Source organism: Morone saxatilis, unplaced genomic scaffold (assembly GCF_004916995.1).
Source record: "Morone saxatilis isolate NCDOM2014 unplaced genomic scaffold, NCSU_SB_2.0 Contig0, whole genome shotgun sequence".
In the NCBI taxonomy this organism is placed as follows: domain Eukaryota; kingdom Metazoa; phylum Chordata; class Actinopteri; family Moronidae; genus Morone; species Morone saxatilis.
Genome location: NW_023339650.1, coordinates 6,730,185 through 6,749,350, shown reverse-complemented (window position 1 = coordinate 6,749,350; position 19,166 = coordinate 6,730,185). Strand labels below are relative to the sequence as shown.

The 19,166-nt window shown below is 41.3% G+C and overlaps 1 protein-coding gene and 1 long non-coding RNA gene across 3 annotated transcripts in view; one reads left to right on the top strand and one right to left on the bottom strand.

Annotated features, from left to right (window-relative positions):
- LOC118343574 (matrix metalloproteinase-16-like) overlaps positions 1-9,856 on the top strand; it is a 69,283-nt gene extending 59,427 nt beyond the window's left edge. Inside the window, exons 9-11 of one of the 2 annotated variants that reach the window (XM_035682477.1) lie at positions 2,711-2,861; positions 3,849-3,964; positions 7,494-9,856. In XM_035682477.1, the coding sequence (XP_035538370.1) occupies positions 2,711-2,861; positions 3,849-3,964; positions 7,494-7,828 (602 nt within the window). In that variant the 3' untranslated portion in view covers positions 7,829-9,856. The remainder of the gene's footprint in view (positions 1-2,710; positions 2,862-3,848; positions 3,965-7,493) is intronic. The other variant, XM_035682486.1, reaches the window with a different exon arrangement.
- On the bottom strand, positions 1,386-4,814 carry LOC118343586. The gene is made up of 3 exons (XR_004797568.1): positions 4,433-4,814; positions 2,121-2,184; positions 1,386-1,521 (listed from the first exon to the last, which is right to left on the bottom strand). It is a non-coding gene; the product is annotated as an uncharacterized LOC118343586 (long non-coding RNA).
- Positions 9,857-19,166: the final 9,310 nt, after the last annotated feature.

The following is a 19,166-nucleotide window of genomic DNA, read 5'->3' as shown; positions in this document are numbered from 1 at the left end:
GCCAGTTTTGAGTCAGTGTTTCCCTGTTTCCATTCTTCTGAGACTGAATATGCAAGAGAAGAATATGTAGTCGGCTCAGCGTGTGAAAATTATATGCAACAGTAGAATCAAGCCTATTGTCAGCTTTACTAAACAGGCTGAACGTCCTTACAGAATCGCCATCCACAGATCGATGACAGCCTGCAGACAGATTTTGAAGAATTACACGTAAAAGCTGTAAATCTAAAAATATAAGTATTTGATTGGGCTAAATCACAACATAAGATCACATTATAAATTCAAATTAAATAAATCACATAAAATTTTAGCAGTAGCAGTAACACAGGCACCCTACAGTACGCATGCAGCAAGATCTATACGTCAATATGCATTTTCCTCCCAGGAGGCAGGATCCAATCAGAGCTTGATTGGTGCTTTTTGTGTCAGAGGACAGACAGTCGCTTGCTTCATTTACCACATGCAGACATGTCTGAGAGCGTGTTAGTTTAGATTGAAGCTAGACTGTTAAATCCGCTGGGCCAATATGCCCACCCGATATATATTATATATATATATATCAGTATTGGCGTGCATTATGAGATGGAAAGTGAACTTTCAGTCCAGAACTGCCAAACTTTCGGTGTCACTATTTCAGAATCATAATTTCATAGTCCGACTCATATCTTCCACCCCTCTTAGTTACTGTTGGTACATCTGGCAAACTTGGCAGTGGCAGATTTACAATACAGAATACTAATACTGTTTATTTGATTAAGTCATTTTCACACCAGTGGTTCTCTGATGTTAGACACAGGTAAACAAAAGCAAGCTTCTCATTTGTAGCCGAGGACTTTGAATTGTCAGATATTGTCAGTTGTAGCTTGCTAGTGTCAGCTGGTTCAAAACCGGTTTGTGTGTAAGGAGAAGAGTTCTCTTTTTGGAACAAATCTTCATCCTATATAACACTCTTCATACACTGTTGAGGGCAAACAGGGGATTACTCGGTACACTGCGGCAGATGTCTACTACAACAAGCCGCCCTCACAACTCTGAAGCCTGTTATTTTTTTTAAAGAAAGGAGAATCCCATTTTCTGTAGATGTTTTTTATGAATCAACTATATCTCATTCTTTTTAGGAATGGGAGGTTCTTTTAATCTCAGGGTGTGCTGTGTTTGTGTGTGCGAGAGGAAGTGTGACCCAGAATGAGAGTAGCACTGAAAGAGAAAGGTGAAATTACAGAAATTTCCTTTCCAAAAGAAGCCCATTACATTCCAACTTACCCTCCTCCTTTCCTTTAATAAATCTCCCTCCTTCTCTTCAGCCGTATACTGTAAATACTACTTTAATCTTAAATGTCAGATGTGTGGCCTTTGTGAAGCAACAGAATGAGCGCAAAGGTTTTCTGGGATAATGTCTGCTTTATTTCACACCCATTTCCTGCATTTGTTAAAGAAAAGAGTGCAGGTCATCTTAAAGCTAACTTGCAACAGTTCTTTCTGGTCAGTCAGACCCCAGGAAGGAGTATGAATCCAGCTCCAGCTCTAAACACACACACAAAAAAATATTATTTCATCAATTTGTGCCATGGCAGCAAACATGTATGTAGAGAAAATGGTAATATTAAACCTGATTAATTAAAAAAAGTTTCATATTGTTTATATAATCCTCTGCTACTTTCAAAGTCAGACAAACACATCAGCCTTTTTATGTTTTCTCTGCTTAGTTTCCATCTTTACCCCAACAAAGTTTCTCCACCTGAGGGGTTTAGATCCCAAAAAGACAAACATTTATTTTTGTCAGTCGAATTGTTGAAAGACTGCATAGAAAAGTATTTCTGTTGTACAGATATTATCATATTCATAGTTTTTGTAATGAATATTGTTTCCCCTGCATGTAATTTTGAGCTTAGACAGCCTTATGCCTCATTCCAATGATTAATCAAGTGAAATTGTCTGAAAGTGGTCTGATAAAACAAAATAAACTGGTGTGTGACATGAGTCAGCAAAGAATGATAAGCTAAAATATTAGATATCCTTTTTCCTCTCTCTACCTTCGTCATTCCACCTCTTTCTTTTCTATCTCCCTACTCTTCCACTCACCCACCCACTCACCCCCCACTTCCTCCCAGTACACCACCCACCTCCACCAGTGACGAAGAAAAGCACTTCCTGGGGTCACGCTGTGTCAGAAACGTGCTGTTGAACCTAATTACTCCACAGGAAGGAAGGTTTAAAGAGAAAGAAGAAAGGGGACAATCAGAAAACTCTCAAAATCTAAAACATGCTTTACATTTTACATTACATTTTATTTTTCAACATTATCATAGCCCTCCCCACAATGTCCTAATGCTCAGGTGTTTGCTTGGCTCCTTGGGGCTAGGAAACTTGTAAAAAAGAGTTTTAATGTGACTCCTTGGCTGCCAGTTCTCCCACAAGGGTCGTTGCGGTTTCCTTTTTATCTCAGCAGAGCAGTTACCAGCACTGAAAAGTTCCCAGAGTACCTTTAAGCAAGGGCAAGGAGAACATGTCACCATGTTTGTGTCCTATTTTAAATTAGGGAAACATCATCATCAAATACTTTAATACAAGGCAACAGGTTATTGCCCGCCATTTGTTACAAGGCTCGTCTCTGTCTCTGTAAATCTGCCCTTCTCGTGTCTTTCTCCTGGAGGGTAATCCCAGCTGTCCTTCTCCTTCTAATTAGTTATTCCCTCTCTTTCCTGATGTGCAGGAAAGCAGTTCTGGGTGTTTAAGGACACGGTGTTGCAGTCTGGATACCCCAAGGACATCACCCAGTTTGGCCACGGTATGCCAGCCCAGAGCATTGAGACCGCTGTGTGGTGGGAGGATGTGGCCAAGACCTACTTCTTTAAAGGGGACAGGTGGGTGCAACAACGAAGATTGTTTTCACAAGCGATAAGGAAACTTTAAAAAAAACTTCAATAATTTAGATATCATGTCCCTTGAAACTACAACTTTGCAAAAAACACAGAATATTCTGTCTTACAAGCAAACGCACTTGTGTATTTGTAAGCAGCATGCACAATATTAAACATAAATGTCACCATTTCATGTATTGTACGAGAGTTAGTGTCAAGATGTTTTTTATCTGCAGGTCCGTGGAGGGTCCCAATTAAAACACAGATACAAAAGTATACATAAAAGTACATCACACCTTAACTATGATGCTAAAACAGCAGATTGCTGTTTTCAAGTATTTCAAGTACTATTTCAAGTATGGTGGGCGACATTGTTTCAAAAACCCACACAGTTGATTTTACGTAGCCTTTTCAGTCTTCAAACAAGTACACTCTGCAACCAAGTTTTCACAACCACAAATTGGTGTCTGCCGTTCATGATTATCACCACATTCCTGTTACCAAATGAAATGCCAACAGGGCTTCCCCACGGTGAACATTGACCCCAGGCCATCCTTGTGTCAACACTGATTTTGACCGAAGAAAGTTACTCAGTTTCAATTTCACTCAGCTAACACAAACATCTGTGACACATTAAAGGAAAACTCAACTTATGTGTCTTTGTAAGGTGTTCATGAGCATCCAAACAGCTGCGATGCTGTCTGGCTGAAGTCTGTGGAACTATAGTGCAGAGATGAAGATATTCCCACATTTGGTTTTTTGATGATGAAGTAGAGAACGTATTGCACTTTCATAGTCAGGGATTTTGCAGGTGACAGATTTTAAAACAAGAATGGTCAAAGTCGAGGCAGCAGAGGCTGAGATATTCTCACCTGTGGTACGACTATAAGATATGAGCATAAAATACCATCTGTTCTCAATTGTACCTGCATTTATTAATGTACAGTACCTGCTTTGTCTTCCTGTGGCTCATCATTTGTTCCTGTTTAGGTACTGGCGCTACAATGAGGAAATGAGAACCATGGACCCTGGCTATCCCAAGCCCATCACAGTGTGGAGAGGTGTGCCTGATTCGCCGCAGGGAGCCTTCGTTGACAAAGCCAATGGTACGAATTGTCCTGCCCGATACTCTGATTTGGCAATAACAGCACGGTTCATGTGCCAGGCAGCATTGATTTCAGCTGGTCACTGGCACACAGTGTGCGGGAGGTAAACCAGAGTAGCATTGATTGAAATTTGCCCTAGTTATTACAGTCCCAGTGAGTGGCACACTTCCATAAATGCAATATCAGGGGAAAAAGGCTGATAGAGAGTGTGTACAGCAAATGAAAGATAAAAAGAGGTCAGTTTATCCAGATTAGTTTTTATGTTTTTATTTAAATTTTTTTTTCAAGTTTAGCAAGCAGAATGTTCCATAATCAGTCCATCCTGCTCACTGTGCCATAAGACCCAGTTGGAGCAGGATTGTGGAAAGCAGAAAGGACAAGACCACCGCTGGGCGCTCATTCCGGTTTAAGCCAGTTGCCCATTGCCAAAGGAGGGTAGGCGGGATTAAGAACTGTCAAAGAACTCACCCATTGGCCCGTCAGATAGTGTGAAGGGGGAAAACGCTTTTCCCATTGGATGTATTATGCCAGGTGGGTTCGGGCCTGGTCTTGGCATCGCCTGGGTTGGAAAAATCATGGCAGGTGGTGCTGAACGCTCGGGCCATCTGTGCCCAAGATTTGCTGCCAGATCCGTAGCAGGGCGTGTCTGCCGGTGAGAGCAGGTGGAGCGGGCATCAATCGGAGCATGAAGGGTGGATTGATATCCAAGGGGACGATGGGTGCATCGCATGTATTTCAGCTGGTATAAGTGTCGGGTTGTATTTATTTGGCGGGCTCGCTGTTTGCGGAGACAGCGTGTCAAGCGGCGCGCTCATAACATTGACCCAGATAACCAGCCATAATTGAGTGCGCTGCTGCTGCTGCCGATGGTAATGTGTGTGAGGCAACACGTTTCAGAGTAGGGGCCTCTGGGCGGGGGTTGACCTGGCTCTAACCCACAATAGCTCAGGCTGTCTCACCTCTCCTCTCACTCTTAATATTCATGGTTATCACAGAACTGCAAGTTCAGCAACCTCATCTCTCTGTTGCTTCATCCGGATCGTTCTGTCTCTAAATAACAATCATTTGTGTTAAATGTAGGAGAAAAGTGTGGCAGAAGCTGCTGCCAGTTGGAATGAAACCCCCCCCCCAAGAGCGGTTGTATTTCTTTAGCTAATCACAATACTCAGCTGAACTCTAAATGAGAGATTGGAGACGGTTGTGTGTGGATTGGCTCGTGTTTCATTGCTGACACTACCACATGTTGCTCAGACTGTAACTGGTCAGGTTTTAAGGACCCTTAATGAAACAAACTACTTGTCTACCACTCATCCAAACTAAATAAGTTCTGATGGAAGACCTGTGCATTCTTCTTTTAAAGGAAATATATTAAATTAGAGGTATTTGTCATTTGGGGAAATGCACTTATTTGTTTTCTGCCATGAGTTGCATGAATAGATTGTTACTGCTCTTATGGCTGTACACAGTATAAAGCAAGGGCTGCTAGGCAATTAGCTTAGCTTGGCACAAAGACTGGAAGCAGGGGGAACCAGGTAGCCTGGCTCACTCCACAGTTCAAAAAATAGCCAACTCACTAATGCACAAGTTGTATCACGTTTGTTTATGTGAAACAAAAGAACAAATTGCAGTTTTAGAGGGAATTATGTTATGTAGCTTTTGTCTACAAGACTCCAGGAAGTCACTGCTCCTTACTCACACCAAAAAAATAGCTAAAGCACGGCATAGCTCCCTGTAAAAAGGCACAATGTAAGAGATACAACGTGTTCATTTGTGAGCTTTCAATGGACAGAGCCAAACTATTTCCCCCTGCTCCCACTCTTCATGCTAAGCTAATTATTTGGCTAAGCTAATTGCTTCCTGACTCAATCTTCTCTCGGTGAGAAAGTCGGTAAGTGGTGTTGCCAAAATAATCTCTGTGATTTCCTTCTGCTCATAAATTAGTTGTAAGATGTCAGTCATGTAGGCACACAGTCTGCTGGGCATAGAAAACACCAATAATCAGCTAAAATAATGAATTATACAGAGAGAAGAATTTTAATTGGGTTTTGCTGCTATCAGATGACTTTGGACTTTGCTAAAAACATAACACTGAATGAAAAACATATTGGATTAAAAAAAATAAACTGAACAAAAACATCCTATAAAACCTCAATCAGTTTGTGGGACAAAAAGTCCCACAAACGCATGGGAAGACAATGTTTTAAGGGATGAATCTTTTAAAACTTCAGTCTTGTTCTTCCTCACTTCCTCACCACAAACATCTCTGCCTAACAAGTGATTTAAGAAGCCCTGGCTTTTCCACAATAGCCATCTTGCCATCTGACTGGAAATTTTGAGCATTTCCCTCCCTTATTTTCCCCGAGAAGAGTGTGCATGAATAATAAATCGCGAGAAAATAAAGTGTGAAGGGGGCCAGTGAGGAAGAGGAGAGCTTGAGAATTCAGCCAGGCTGTCATATTCAGTTTTACACAGCATATATTTTCCCAAAAAGCATCTCAGGGACAGTGACTCGCAGGTGGCAGCAAAGTTTAGTGTCAACCCAGTTAGACACAACATTTTCACAATAAGTTATTATCATGGCACAGAAAAAAATCAAATGTCATTTCACCACATTGTATGTCTTTATTGAAACTTGACATTATGTTACAATTTATTCATTGTCTAAATGTTCGCTGGAATGGGGTATACACTATGTGTTTGTAGAGAAAAGAAAAACATTTTTGTAAGCTTCTGTCACCATTTTCATTGCTGACACAGAGGGACCCATGTGAAATAACCCTCACTTTTTCATCAAAAAATGAACACTGGCTCACCGTGTAAGCAGACTTATGAATTTGTGTGACATCGGGACAATTGCTTTCACATTCCCGCTCGGAATAAAAACTGCCACCCTTGTGACTTGAAAAGCACGGCAGCCGCTTGGTTCTCGGTGACATTTGTTGTGCTGCTGTGTGATATTAGCTGTGGGGTTTGGCTCCTGGTTGGGTGTGTTTTCTTTTTTATGACCAGATATAATTAGTCCTGAGGGACATTCAGAGACATCTCAGCTGAACAATAGAGCTGAAACGGAAACAGTGGCTCAACAGCAGAGCAGCACACACAACTGGTTCAGGTGCGCTTGCTGTACCGCAGTGGCAGGATATCAACACTTCGATTTCAGTTCAATCCGTTTTTGTTTTGTGGTTTTTTTTTTTTTTTTTTTTTTTTAAAAAAAAGAAAAAAAAAAAAAAAAAAAAAAACAAAAAAAAAAAAAAAAGCATAAGTTGGCTGAGTGTTTCAATTAGAAAGAAAATGCTGTCTGAATTGAAAGTGAGCTTAACTATGCCCTGCTTGACAGACGTATGAACAACCTTAAACACAGACAGTGATGGCTTGTTGTCCAGGTATCTCTTTGGCTTATCTGGATTCTAATTATATTTATATAAAAGTTATATATCAGTTTTTAAAGAGCAGCTAAACACCCCCTGACAATCTTGTCAGTGCACGATATACTTACAGGTTTCTGTTTCTTCTTTCCTTCCTCCCTCAGGTTTCACCTACTTCTACAAGGGTAAGGAGTACTGGAAGTTCAACAATCAGTTCCTCAGAGTGGAGCCAGGCTACCCGCGTTCCATCCTCAAGGACTTCATGGGCTGCGAGCTGACGCCCATCGACCCCGCCCGGCCGCCGGGCGACGACGGCAACTCGGACGTGGTGATCGAGCTGGACAACGAGGCGAACACGGTGAAGGCCATCGCCATCGTCATCCCCTGCGTGCTCGCGCTGTGTCTGCTGGTGCTGATCTACACCGTGGTTCAGTTCAAGAGGAAGGGCACGCCACGCCACATACTGTACTGCAAACGCTCCATGCAGGAATGGGTCTGAAACATCGGAACGAGATGAGAAGGTGGGGTGGCGGAACAGACAGGTGAAAACAGGACAACAGCCCCCACTTTCACAGAGGAGGAAAGTGGACTTTGGACATCTTTAGTGAAAACACACAGCCACGCCTCCTCCTTTTGGGTGGTCTGATACCTTCGATCAGACCCACAAAAACAGCCAGACAGCCTGTTGGCGGCCCCCTCGCGCATAAGGTGACCCCCAGGACTTAAAGTTGACTCCGCTAACCCCGAGCCTTTTTAACAAACAGGGGAGCAGAGGGACAGTTTGTGGGGGATCTTCGCCTGAAATGACCTTCAGTCCCAAAAAAAAAAAAAAAACAGGAGGGTCAGCATCACTTTGTATCTCAGAAACTTGACTTCCTATCCCATTCCTCTTTTTTTTTTTTCTTCGCCCGATTGCTCTTAATCAGAAGGAGGACTTTGAGGGGGACACGCACTCTTCCCACAGGGCACTGCATTGCCATCTGTCATATCAGGTTGTTTATAAAACAACATTTTATATTGTCTGATCTTGGTGCCCCTCCCCCTCCCGCTTCATACTGCGCTCAAAAGATAAACAGTCTCAGATAAACACAAGTTAATCACATTACCAATCTTCAATCCCTTTTCTGTTCTTTCATTTCTTTATTTGAATTCTTTTGAGAAAGGAGGTCCTCACTGTTCCCTTTAACACGCTCCTGAGGAAGAGACCAAACTAAACCAAATAAAATCAATTTCTCTCCAAAGAGGATCACTTTTTCTTTGGTTTTCTTTTTCTTTCTTTCTTTTTCGTTCTCATTTCAGTTCATCCTTTCTTCTCTTCTCTGGATCCGTGCAGTGATTAAGAGTCGGGGAGCTCTGACTGTTGTGGCAGTCTGTTTGAGACACAGGGGCCAAATTATTCTGCAATATTTTAACTCGCCTTAATTATAGATCATACTATTTGTGCTTGGTTTTGCTGTTCTTGGAGTTGTTGTTTTCTCTTTTTTTTATTTGTATACCGCTTTTGTTTTTGTTTGTTTGTTTGTAACAGAAGCTAATTGTGAGCTTCCTGTGATTGTTTTTTCTGGATTTAATTACGTTACCCAGAATCCTCAGCACTGGCTTGCTGAGCCACTCTGGACAGAATATACAGTAGGGTCAGCCTGTATTGAGAGTAATGTATTGTATCGTAAAAAGATGTCGGAAGGTTCTGGAGTCAAGCCACTATTTTTGTGTGTTAAAATATTTGTTACTGTTACTTTTATCCTTTCCATACGACAGACATCAGGCTAATTATGAGCCTCAGAGTTTTTGTTATTGGATTTGCCGATATATATTTTTTGTCCTTGGCCCATATCCCCCCTCGGTTTTAAAGAAGTGCGCATCCAAAATGGTCATTCTGTATGGTTATTTGTGAATGGACAGACCATTTTTTAAACGAATCCTGTTGACTGCCTTGTTTGAGAGAGCTCACAGTTCCAAGAATGCTCTTGTCTCCTGACTGAGGACCCACAAAGTGAGACACCAAGTCAAGATCAGTGCCTGTGTCAACGTGCATGCAAGCATTTACATACTGTACATCCAACTGGTTCTGCTCAACGTGGCTTTGGAACCCCTCAAACGCTGAGGAGGAAGTTCTCTCTTGAAAATACTTGTTTGCATTTATTTTTGTACATTTTAAGTGTACCCCAACCCCCCTTCCCTAACCCCCAGGTACAATTAAATCTAAGAAAAAAACTATTAAAAGATTCAAGTGGTACATTTGGGAATTCTTTGGGAAATCCAATGGGTGATTGGAATATTAAATTGGCCTCAACAAACCAAACAAAGGTTAGCAAACGTAGTGTCCTCGCTGTCATGGCGAGCAGTCTTTGAATGTGTGTCTGTTGTCATGATCACATACTGCTTTTTTCTTTCTTTCCTGTTTTCTGGTCAAAACAAATTGGACATCTCACCATGACTTCTTTGTGTAAGACTTTGGGACAACGGAGAAACGTGTCCTGACAGAATGAATAAATTGATCAATATATGATTAAGAGCTGCCTTCGAACTCTCTGCTCATCTTTTAACTTGTATGTAGAGTATGTATGTTTAATGTGCGTCCGTGCTGTTTGTACATATGTGTCCCCCACGAGTATATGCTTGTGTTTGTGAGCTTATGGTCATAATTCTTAGATGACGTGCACCCTGCCGCAGTGTGGTATTTAGTCTGAATGCATTCAGGAAGATGAAGCCGTGCTTTGGAACTCTGGAAAAAGAGGGAACTTGGAACACCCAGAGTTCATGTCAGGCACTCGTGTACCAACCGGCTGAGCCAATGATGATTTACAAGAAGATACTAAGAAAAGTAATCTAGTGATGACAGTTTTATTTAATTATCATCCATGACACCACAAGATACGCCACGCTGTGCCTTAGTACAGCGGCGCTTGAAGCTAAATGCTAACATCAGCATGCTAACATGCTCACAATGGCCATGCCGAGGTGTTTGCAGGTATAGTGTTTATCATGTTTCCATCATAGATTAACATGTTAGCATGCTCACATTTGCTACTTGGCACTAAATACAAAGAACAGCTGAGGCCAATGCGAAGTATTGGACATTTTTATCTAATTTTATCTGATGATGATGCTAGGCTAGAGTAAAAGTCGAGATCATTAAAGTCATTAGTTAGTTTCACCTAGGTACTATGGAGATCTGTACCAAATTTCACTCGAAGAAACCAAAAGGCAAAATTTGTATTTTATATTTTGTGTTTTCATAATAACACCCCTTAATTTTGTATTCATTTGATGGAATACCATAAGATATCTGTACATAGATGGCGACAATATTCCTATGCAGCCAATCAATTCTACCATAAAGCAGTAACACTGCCGTTCTATCACAGACAGACAGCAGCCTGAGACACAACAAGAGCCACAGACTTTAAACAACAGCTCACATTGGCGTTCCTGCCAAAGTCTCCTTCTTATCTAACTTACAAACTTAAAACACATCTGTATTTTTCTGGATGTTAGTTTGTTGAACGAGCCACCGAACAAACATTCAGCTGGGGAAAGTGCACTGCGAACGTCGGTTATTTTGCAGGCTAAATAATTAATTAGCTGCACATTAAACAGCATGTACCTTCAAATGTCACTTGGGTCCGATTAGAACTGGTGTGCTCCTTACTCTCCAACATAAGTTTGTTTACTTTGTCTGCATCATTGACAGTATATATAACGTCTGTATGAATATATATGGCGTGCAGCCTTGCTTCAAGCTTTTGCCCAGTGGCCACTCACTGTATTGCAGCAAAAAGTTCCCCTACAACCCAAAAAGCATTTCTCATAGACCACCATTATAAAAGAGATGTAGGTAAAACTGTTGACAGGACACCCAACCTGCAAACAATGTCAATTATGACTCTTTCTATCGTGAATTTTTGACCCATTGAGGTTTTATATTTGTAACACACTGTGACGTCATTACTATGTTAAGTCTATGAGCCAAGGGGGAACTCACCGGGCAGGGCCAGCTGTGAAACAATACTGCCCTACTACTTTAGTGGGCGACATACCCAGGAAGTAAACCCGGAAGCTAGATTTTTTTTATGCGACAGGCAACTAATTCTCATTGGACTGAATGGGTGCCATCTTGGCATCCAGTATCTGGTTCTATTATATATCTATGTTTGTCTGATTCCCCTGCAAGGGCTCAGCCTGCTGCTGTCAATCAAACACAGACAGCGACACAGCACTCCAGCTAGCTCCCCAAAGACCTTTTTTCCATTTAATAATGAATAAAAGTATTATCAGTGCATTTAAAAAACAGTTTGATATTATTTTTGACAACAAAAAGGGATAACTGAATGTTGATTCAGTTGGACTCCAAAAAGGCAACTTGGCTGGTGTTCTATACAGTGCTAAGCAAACAGTACAGACCCCAAGGGCCGTCATACAGCATATAAGTACGTAAGGATATTGGCTCAAACTACAGTGAACTGAAGATAAACTCAGTAGGCAGAAAGAAAATAAAAATAAAAAGTAGCAGAGCTGAGAGCTCAGCAGTCCTCTGCTATTGTGTGCTTCTGTATTTTTGGGTGACATGATAGAAATCTATGCTTTAGATGTACGATCCCAGCGGTGCAGCGCTGGCATTTATTGTGGATTGAATGTGAAACAGGAGCCGTCTACGGCCTGCTGGTGTTTATTCTAGCTTTGCTGGGACACATTTGACATACAGTTACTGACAACTAAGAAGGTATAAGTCAAACCAGTTTACTGACTGCGGTCACCGAGTCTGTGTGTGTGTGTGTTTGTGTGTGATGAAATTACACTCTTAGGAATAACACTTCATTGGTTCTCATCACAGGACTGTTCAGTGGTGAAATTGCCTCTCCGCTTTTAGACAAAGGCATTATATGCTCAGCTATGTTTAGATTGGTGCTTTTTCCTGAGGCTCTAACTCATTGCCTAGTCTCTCTCCATCCCTGTAAATACAGGCTTTGAGTATCTGTGTCCATGTGCCTGTTTGTTCTCCCCTTCCCTACAGATGTGTGTAGTGTATGTACCGGTCCTGTAACAGTAATACTACAAGCAATTTAGTGTTAAAAAGTCAGTCAGCACTCCATCTTTTATTTCTGGTTTATCTGTGTGTACATGTGTGAGTGTGCTAAGCAGAGTGCAGTGTGGGTGTTGAAGAAGTAAGATGTTGGTCCACAAACCCCTTGTTGCTTTGCCTGCCTATAGGCGTATCTGTGTCCTGGTCTCTGTCTGGTCTATAATAAGTGAATCCCTTCCTGCATCTTGATCCTGTGCACGCTTACTAGACTGTGTGTGTGTGTGTGTGGTGTGTTGTGGCCGTGGTGTGTGTGTGTATGTGCGTGGTTTTGCAAGCATGTCAACCTCACAACTGGAGCCTGGACAAACCCCTGCAGGCCCAGCAGTCTCTTTTGCTGGAGGGCTTAAAACATTGGTGCTAAACTGACCTACACTGGTCAGGGCTGTTTTTCTACGGTGCTATTTTTGTCAGCCCTCCTCCTCCTCCTCCTGCTGTCACTGGCTCAAGACTTGAGTGATTACAACAGGAACCGAAGTAATACATTTTCATTTAACCTGAGTCCTTACAGTGCACTACTTAATGGCCCCTCTTAGGTTAAGGACCATATATTTTAGTGGTGGATATTTTTCCGCGGCATAGTGAAGCAGCTGAAAGGGGCTTTGCTGAAGGTCAGCAGGGGTCAAGCTGTTGCTATGGCCCGGATGAAATAGGTTTAAACACATATAGGAGACACACAGAGAGAGTAATGGTTGATTGCTTGTACTGTCTGTTGCAGCAGGGACGCCCTGCTGATCATCCATATTCAGACTGCATTGTAACATTGCTTGTCAACATCTCCTCTTGCCACTCACTTCTGTGTTTGTTGGATCATTACTTTAGTTTGATGAATTTTTATGTGTGTAATGTATGTGTGTGACATCTCAGCACCTCCTTTAAAGCTCACTCACTGTCATTGACTGTTTTGACTGCTAAACCCCAGGTCTGTCAATCTTTGGATTTTCTCCACACACCAAAGCGTTGTGCATGTAGCTGCAGTATGAACAATACTATATTTAAAGAGCAGTTGGTGTCTCAGGGTTATTTCCCCTTCCAAAACCAAACTCACCAGAGCAAAAGTGTAAGGAATGGAATAAATAGTGTTTGTTTGCTCTGACATAAGCTACAACCATACCAGTTTACTACCTACCTGCAGTAGTAGTTAAACAAAGGCCATGTAGCACCTCATCAACCAACTAGGGTACATTAGTTGTTGGGGATAGACATAATTCCGCAAGCCAAATAATTTTTCTAAAATAGCATTACATTTACCAAACACATGATCTAGTCCTCTTCCACAAAGCCTCTTAACATTAAAAGTAAAACAAATACGAACAATAAAGCATAAATCTAACCTCTGTTCCTGTCCAAGTATGTAAGCTCAGCAGCTAAACAGGGTTGTTTTAAAATGAAATTTAAAATATTATTATTATTATCAGCTAGAAACAGCTTTTTCAACCAATCCGTTAAATCTGTTAGCGACAGTTGTTATTTCAGCCGACAAAATGGATAGTCACCAGCTAGAAATAAGAGGCCAGCTTTTGTTTACTTCAGACAGAAATCAAAGACCCATTGTTTCAAAAATTGCAATGAATTTGGAGCTGTGAATGTGCCACCGCTATCTGTGTTCTGTGCGAGAACGGAACGCTTGACAGGGCGCAGCAGCTGCAGGGACCGGGGCTTAGCGAATGGTCAATTGACCTGTCCAGTCATGTCATTATGTTTGAGGAGGCTCTCTGATGACACCCATTTAAGAAAAAATGTCAATTCTTTTTATACCATTTTTTCCACTGAATGTCTCTGCATCATTTCTCTGTTGTAGTCTTTCTTTTGAAGCTCTGCTCTGTCGATCAATAAATACATTTGAAAAGATATTCCCATGCATCCTTGTCTTGTTCATGCCCGTGTTCATGCATGCATGGTCCTCAACCCACCGCCATTTCCCACAGGTATACAGTCAAGCTTACTGAGTTGTGACATGGAAAAAGTTACAGATGATCAAGAATCTGTTTTTTGTTTGTTTTTGTCTTTTTGAAAGACTTTTCTTAAAGTTATCCTTACAGGTATTTGAATATGAAACAGCAATGTCTGGAATCTAAAATGTATTTCTTGTCAACTTTACCTTCAATTTTTTTTATATTCACAGTTTGATCATATGTCAGCCTTTCATGTCATTCCTCCCACATCCATTCAGAGATCCATCATTCTTCCAAAGAGGTGAACAGAGCCGTGCCATGATTTTTCCTTTCTTTTTTAGTAGAGAAATAGAATAGTTGCTGTCACTGTGGAGTGTGACAGATGAAAGCCATCTTCCAATCTCCCACTGGTCCATTCAGAGGCTGAGAGCATTTCTCCTCATTCCACAGAATAGACCATCTTCATATTTCGGCAGCAATAAGGACAGGAGGATTCAGACAGAGGATGAAGCGCATTCAGTTTCTAACACAGCACCATGTAGAATGATATTGAATGAACAAATCAATGACACCTCTCTGCTACAATACACCAGACCTTACATCTACAAAAAAAATACCCATTTCTGTGTCTGCTGGATTTGAACGAGCTGCTCGGACCAGGCGAGCCCGTAATCTGTTTCCAATTTCTATCATTTCCATCACTGGTTCCAAATGGTTTTTCAGTCGTGCACCTTCTCGCTGAAATCTGCTTAGAATAACACCTACATGCATATGAAAACATACCCAGGGCACATTGTACATTCCAGACACTCAAATGAGACACATTATGCTTTTGTTGAAAGTATTTCTGCACTGTTGTAACAGTATTAGATTCTTTTTTTTCTAATTGCTGACATTTTGTTTAGATTTCCCACCATGTTTTGACTGAGAGCTTTCTAGTTTCTGATTTCCCAGCTGTCTCTGGTGCTGTTGTTGTGTGTGCTGTGTTCACATCATTAACTTCAGTGGTATGGGGCTGAACTGAAGCACAAAGGAAAAGTGGTTGAATGCAGAGCACACTTAAATGAAGTAAAGAAATAGTTCTTTGCTGTACTTTCACTTGCTCCCTGTCGCGTCCTTTTGTGATAACTCCCAGTAAGCGTTTGGTTTAATGGTACTGAGGGCACAAAACCCTGATGAGGTTGCAGCTTCATGCTTTATGGTTATATAGGCTAAAAAACATTTGGACCATCTGCTCACTAATAAAATAAATGAATTCACCTATAAAAGCTCCATTATTACCCCACACCTCTACAAGCTTATATCTACTACCAACCCCACTACAACCAGTAAACAAGATAGCAATAATGATAGGTTTGAAGGACTTTGACACACTTACATTGGTCCTACTTCACTTGTGCAGTCTCGCAGTTGTATTTTGGATACAAATCTTGCCTCGCAGATTTAAATCGACTTAAAGGGTCAGTTCACCAAAGTTTAGAAAGCACATGTTCTCATTTACCTCAAATGATATGAGGTCATGCAGATAGTTTCGGTTGAAGCCATTCAGATTATGATAATATGTCTGTCAGCCATGTTGGCAGCTCTGTGAGACTGTACAGGCACTACACTTAACTGAGCTAAATGCTAACATCTGTATGCACACATGCTCACATCATGCTACCATTCTGATGTTTATTAGGCGCAACCATGCTCACCGCCTTAGTTTAGTGTGTTAACATGCCAACATTTGCTAATTAATGCTAAACACAAAGTACAGCTGAGGCTCATAGGAATGTCAATAGGTATCATTAAGTGTAGGACAAATTAAAATGTTTACCTGATGACCTGGGACTAGATGAAAAATAAGTAAGCAATCACCAAAGTTGTACCTGAGCCAAATGTCATAGGAATCCATCATAGTTGTGGAGCTTACTCTAAATCACAAATGTCAACCTCATGGTGGCCCTAGAGGAAAAGTCAGGTCAAGAAATTGGTAGGACTGATCCTGTGGGAACCATGGATGTCATGTCATTCCAAATGTAATGTCAATTCATCCTATAGCTGTCACTTAGACTAAAGTGATGCAACTAACTGACAGACGGACGTTGCCATCCATGGAGCCACACTGCCACTGTCAGTAAAGACGGCTTTGAAAAATGATCTTTAAAAAAAGCACCAACTGTCCATCTCTCCTCAGAAAGTAGCCACATTCCTCTAGATTCCTCCACACAACAGTAAAAGTGTGGGGTTTCAAGTAAATGGACCCTTTAAATGGTGACTTAAACAAAGGACAGTGCCATTCCTCATGAAGGGACACAATCCAGTAGTTCAATAGTCAGTGGAGTCATTGAGCTAAGCTGACTCGCGTTGTCAGCCTTACACATATATTGTATAAGCCCCTGTGGGCTTATTTTTTCTCTTCTCCTGCATGGGTCACAAGTTTATATTTTGTAGGGGTCATCTTGAGAAAACCAGCCCCAGGAGGTTCCTTGCTTTGAGTCATATTTCAAACCGTGGTCTCAGGTGGCCTTTGCAGCCATGCAACCTTAATTCACAGAGAAGGGAATCACACATATGACCCTGCCTTGCTCTGAAACTGAGCTCAAGGTTAACAAAAGATGCTTTATTCATTGCGGCTGTTACCTGAATATGTCCAAAAATGTTGAGTTTGCAAGGGCTCAGGAAAATCAGTCTTGACCTTCGGTTGACCTTATCTCAACCACAATGGAATTTATGTTTTTGAAAGCACTTCACAAGCCCAAAAGGCCTGAATATTTTCTCGTCCCACATACCAACGTGGGATACTTCAAGAGGAGTAAAAACATAAAAATATTTCAACCATAGGCATAGCAATACCTGTTTATACACACCGCTTTATACCTCAGGTTAAAGCAGCTGTGTGCATGGGGTTCCGAAGTGGTAAATCTTCCACCGTTGTCAGTGCATATGTGTAATGTGATAACTGGAAAGCATTACAAACCTGCACAAAAACTACCATTCAATGATTTTTATTTACATACATATTCATATTTTAAGGTCAATACCAATTTGTCTGGAGTAAAGCTGTTAATTACTGTACCTACATAAATCAATTATATTCCCGTAATGGTGGAAAGTGAAACTGAAAGTAGAATGCCCACCTAATGAAATATTGCTATGAGACAGGTATGCTGGATAACATTCAAGTCAACACATTGTCAGTGGTGGACACTGTGGAGAAGGTCACGGCTGCGTAGGCTGCTGCGGTGCTTTCAGCGGCTGCCACAGATAGCATCTCTGCGTGCCAGGCTGCAGTCCCAGATGACTTGTCGTCCGTGGCTTTACCCTCCACTGTCCTCTGTGTCTCTGCGGGACTCTCATTAGCGAAGAAAACACATTATCCACGCTGACTTCCATATAGACAGGAGGAAGGAGGAGATGGAGAGCAGGAAGTAATGATCCGCAGTGTCCAGGTAAAATTAGCTCCATTAATCACACCATTGATTGGTCAGCTGCAGAATGCAATGCCCCACTGGCATGGATCTGGTTAACTATAAATAATATGTTTTGATTGTGGAGGAATAGGCTCTGTAGAAACGTCTTTGTTTATCTGGAGGCTCTTTCCTCGTGTTGTTTGTGTTTTTCAGTCTTTGGAGGAACAGTCAATACCTGTCTACTTGTAGATTAAGAAGAATTGGGTTTGAAAACTTCCTCCATCCCGTGCTTATTCAAAAAAGTGAGACTCAACAGCGATTGGCCCAAAAACCTTTAAATCTCACTTTCTGCATCATCACCTTTGTCCTCTCTTCTTCCTCCCCCCTGATAGATTTTCTGCCGGCTTTGTGACCCAGACATTATGAACTGTTTTCATTTTTAGCGACCAGATTCCAGAGTGGGAGTGAGAAAGCTTTCTCTTTGATTGATATCCACCTTTCAGAGAGATGTATGAGATTTGAAAATGGACAGGCTAGAGGGGCCATTATGCATCAACCATCAACCACCAAATACCTGCAAACGCAAAAGAAACCCCATTGTTATTTTCCAGACCTATGACAGATTGCTGCCTTTTACTGCACAAATACAATGGCAGAAATGTAGGTTTGTTTCATTTTACTGGCGCAATTTTCTTACTGTCTTTTCCTTCCTTCAGTCTCAATGATATTATTTTTCTTTAAACAGCTTGTGCAGTGCAATACAGCCAAACAGGTGTAGTTCAAAACCTGTTTGTTCCTCACTGCCAACACTCTAGTCATTAAACAAGCTGGAACACAATGTCGTCAGCGAGCATTCACTGAATAAGAATACGTTCATTCAGTAATTAAGGAAGTACACTTGGACTGCAAATGCCTATTTAGACACACATTTTACTTTCAAATCATGGAGTTTTTGTCTGTTTTTTTTGCAGGTTTTCATTGCCCATTCATAGTCCAGCACCTGGTGGGCCTGTATTACAATTCGGTGACTGCCCATTGTCCCGAAACCCCAACAGTCAGAAAAATGTCCCATTTGACCAAAAGCCGAGTTTCTTCCCCTTAATATCTTAACGTGTTTCGACTTGAAAAAATCAGGTGACCTTTGTTATCATGGCAATAATAAACAGGTGTTTAACGTTGTGAAATGCTCGCAGTTTGGTTGGGTGTAGGCACCAAAAATATTTGGGTAGGTTCAGGAAAAGATCACAGTTTTGGTTCAGATAAATACATTAGTTATGATACAAACATGAAAGAAGACAAATACCTTATGTAAGTTATACCAGGCTGGTATTTTTGGAGCAATTTGTTTTCGGGATAACAGGCTGTTGGACAAATAGGCTTTCAGTCCAATGGGACATTTTTCGGACTATTGGGAATAATTCAAAATAATGGGCTGTTGGAACAATGGCACGGCACCTCAAAATTCGG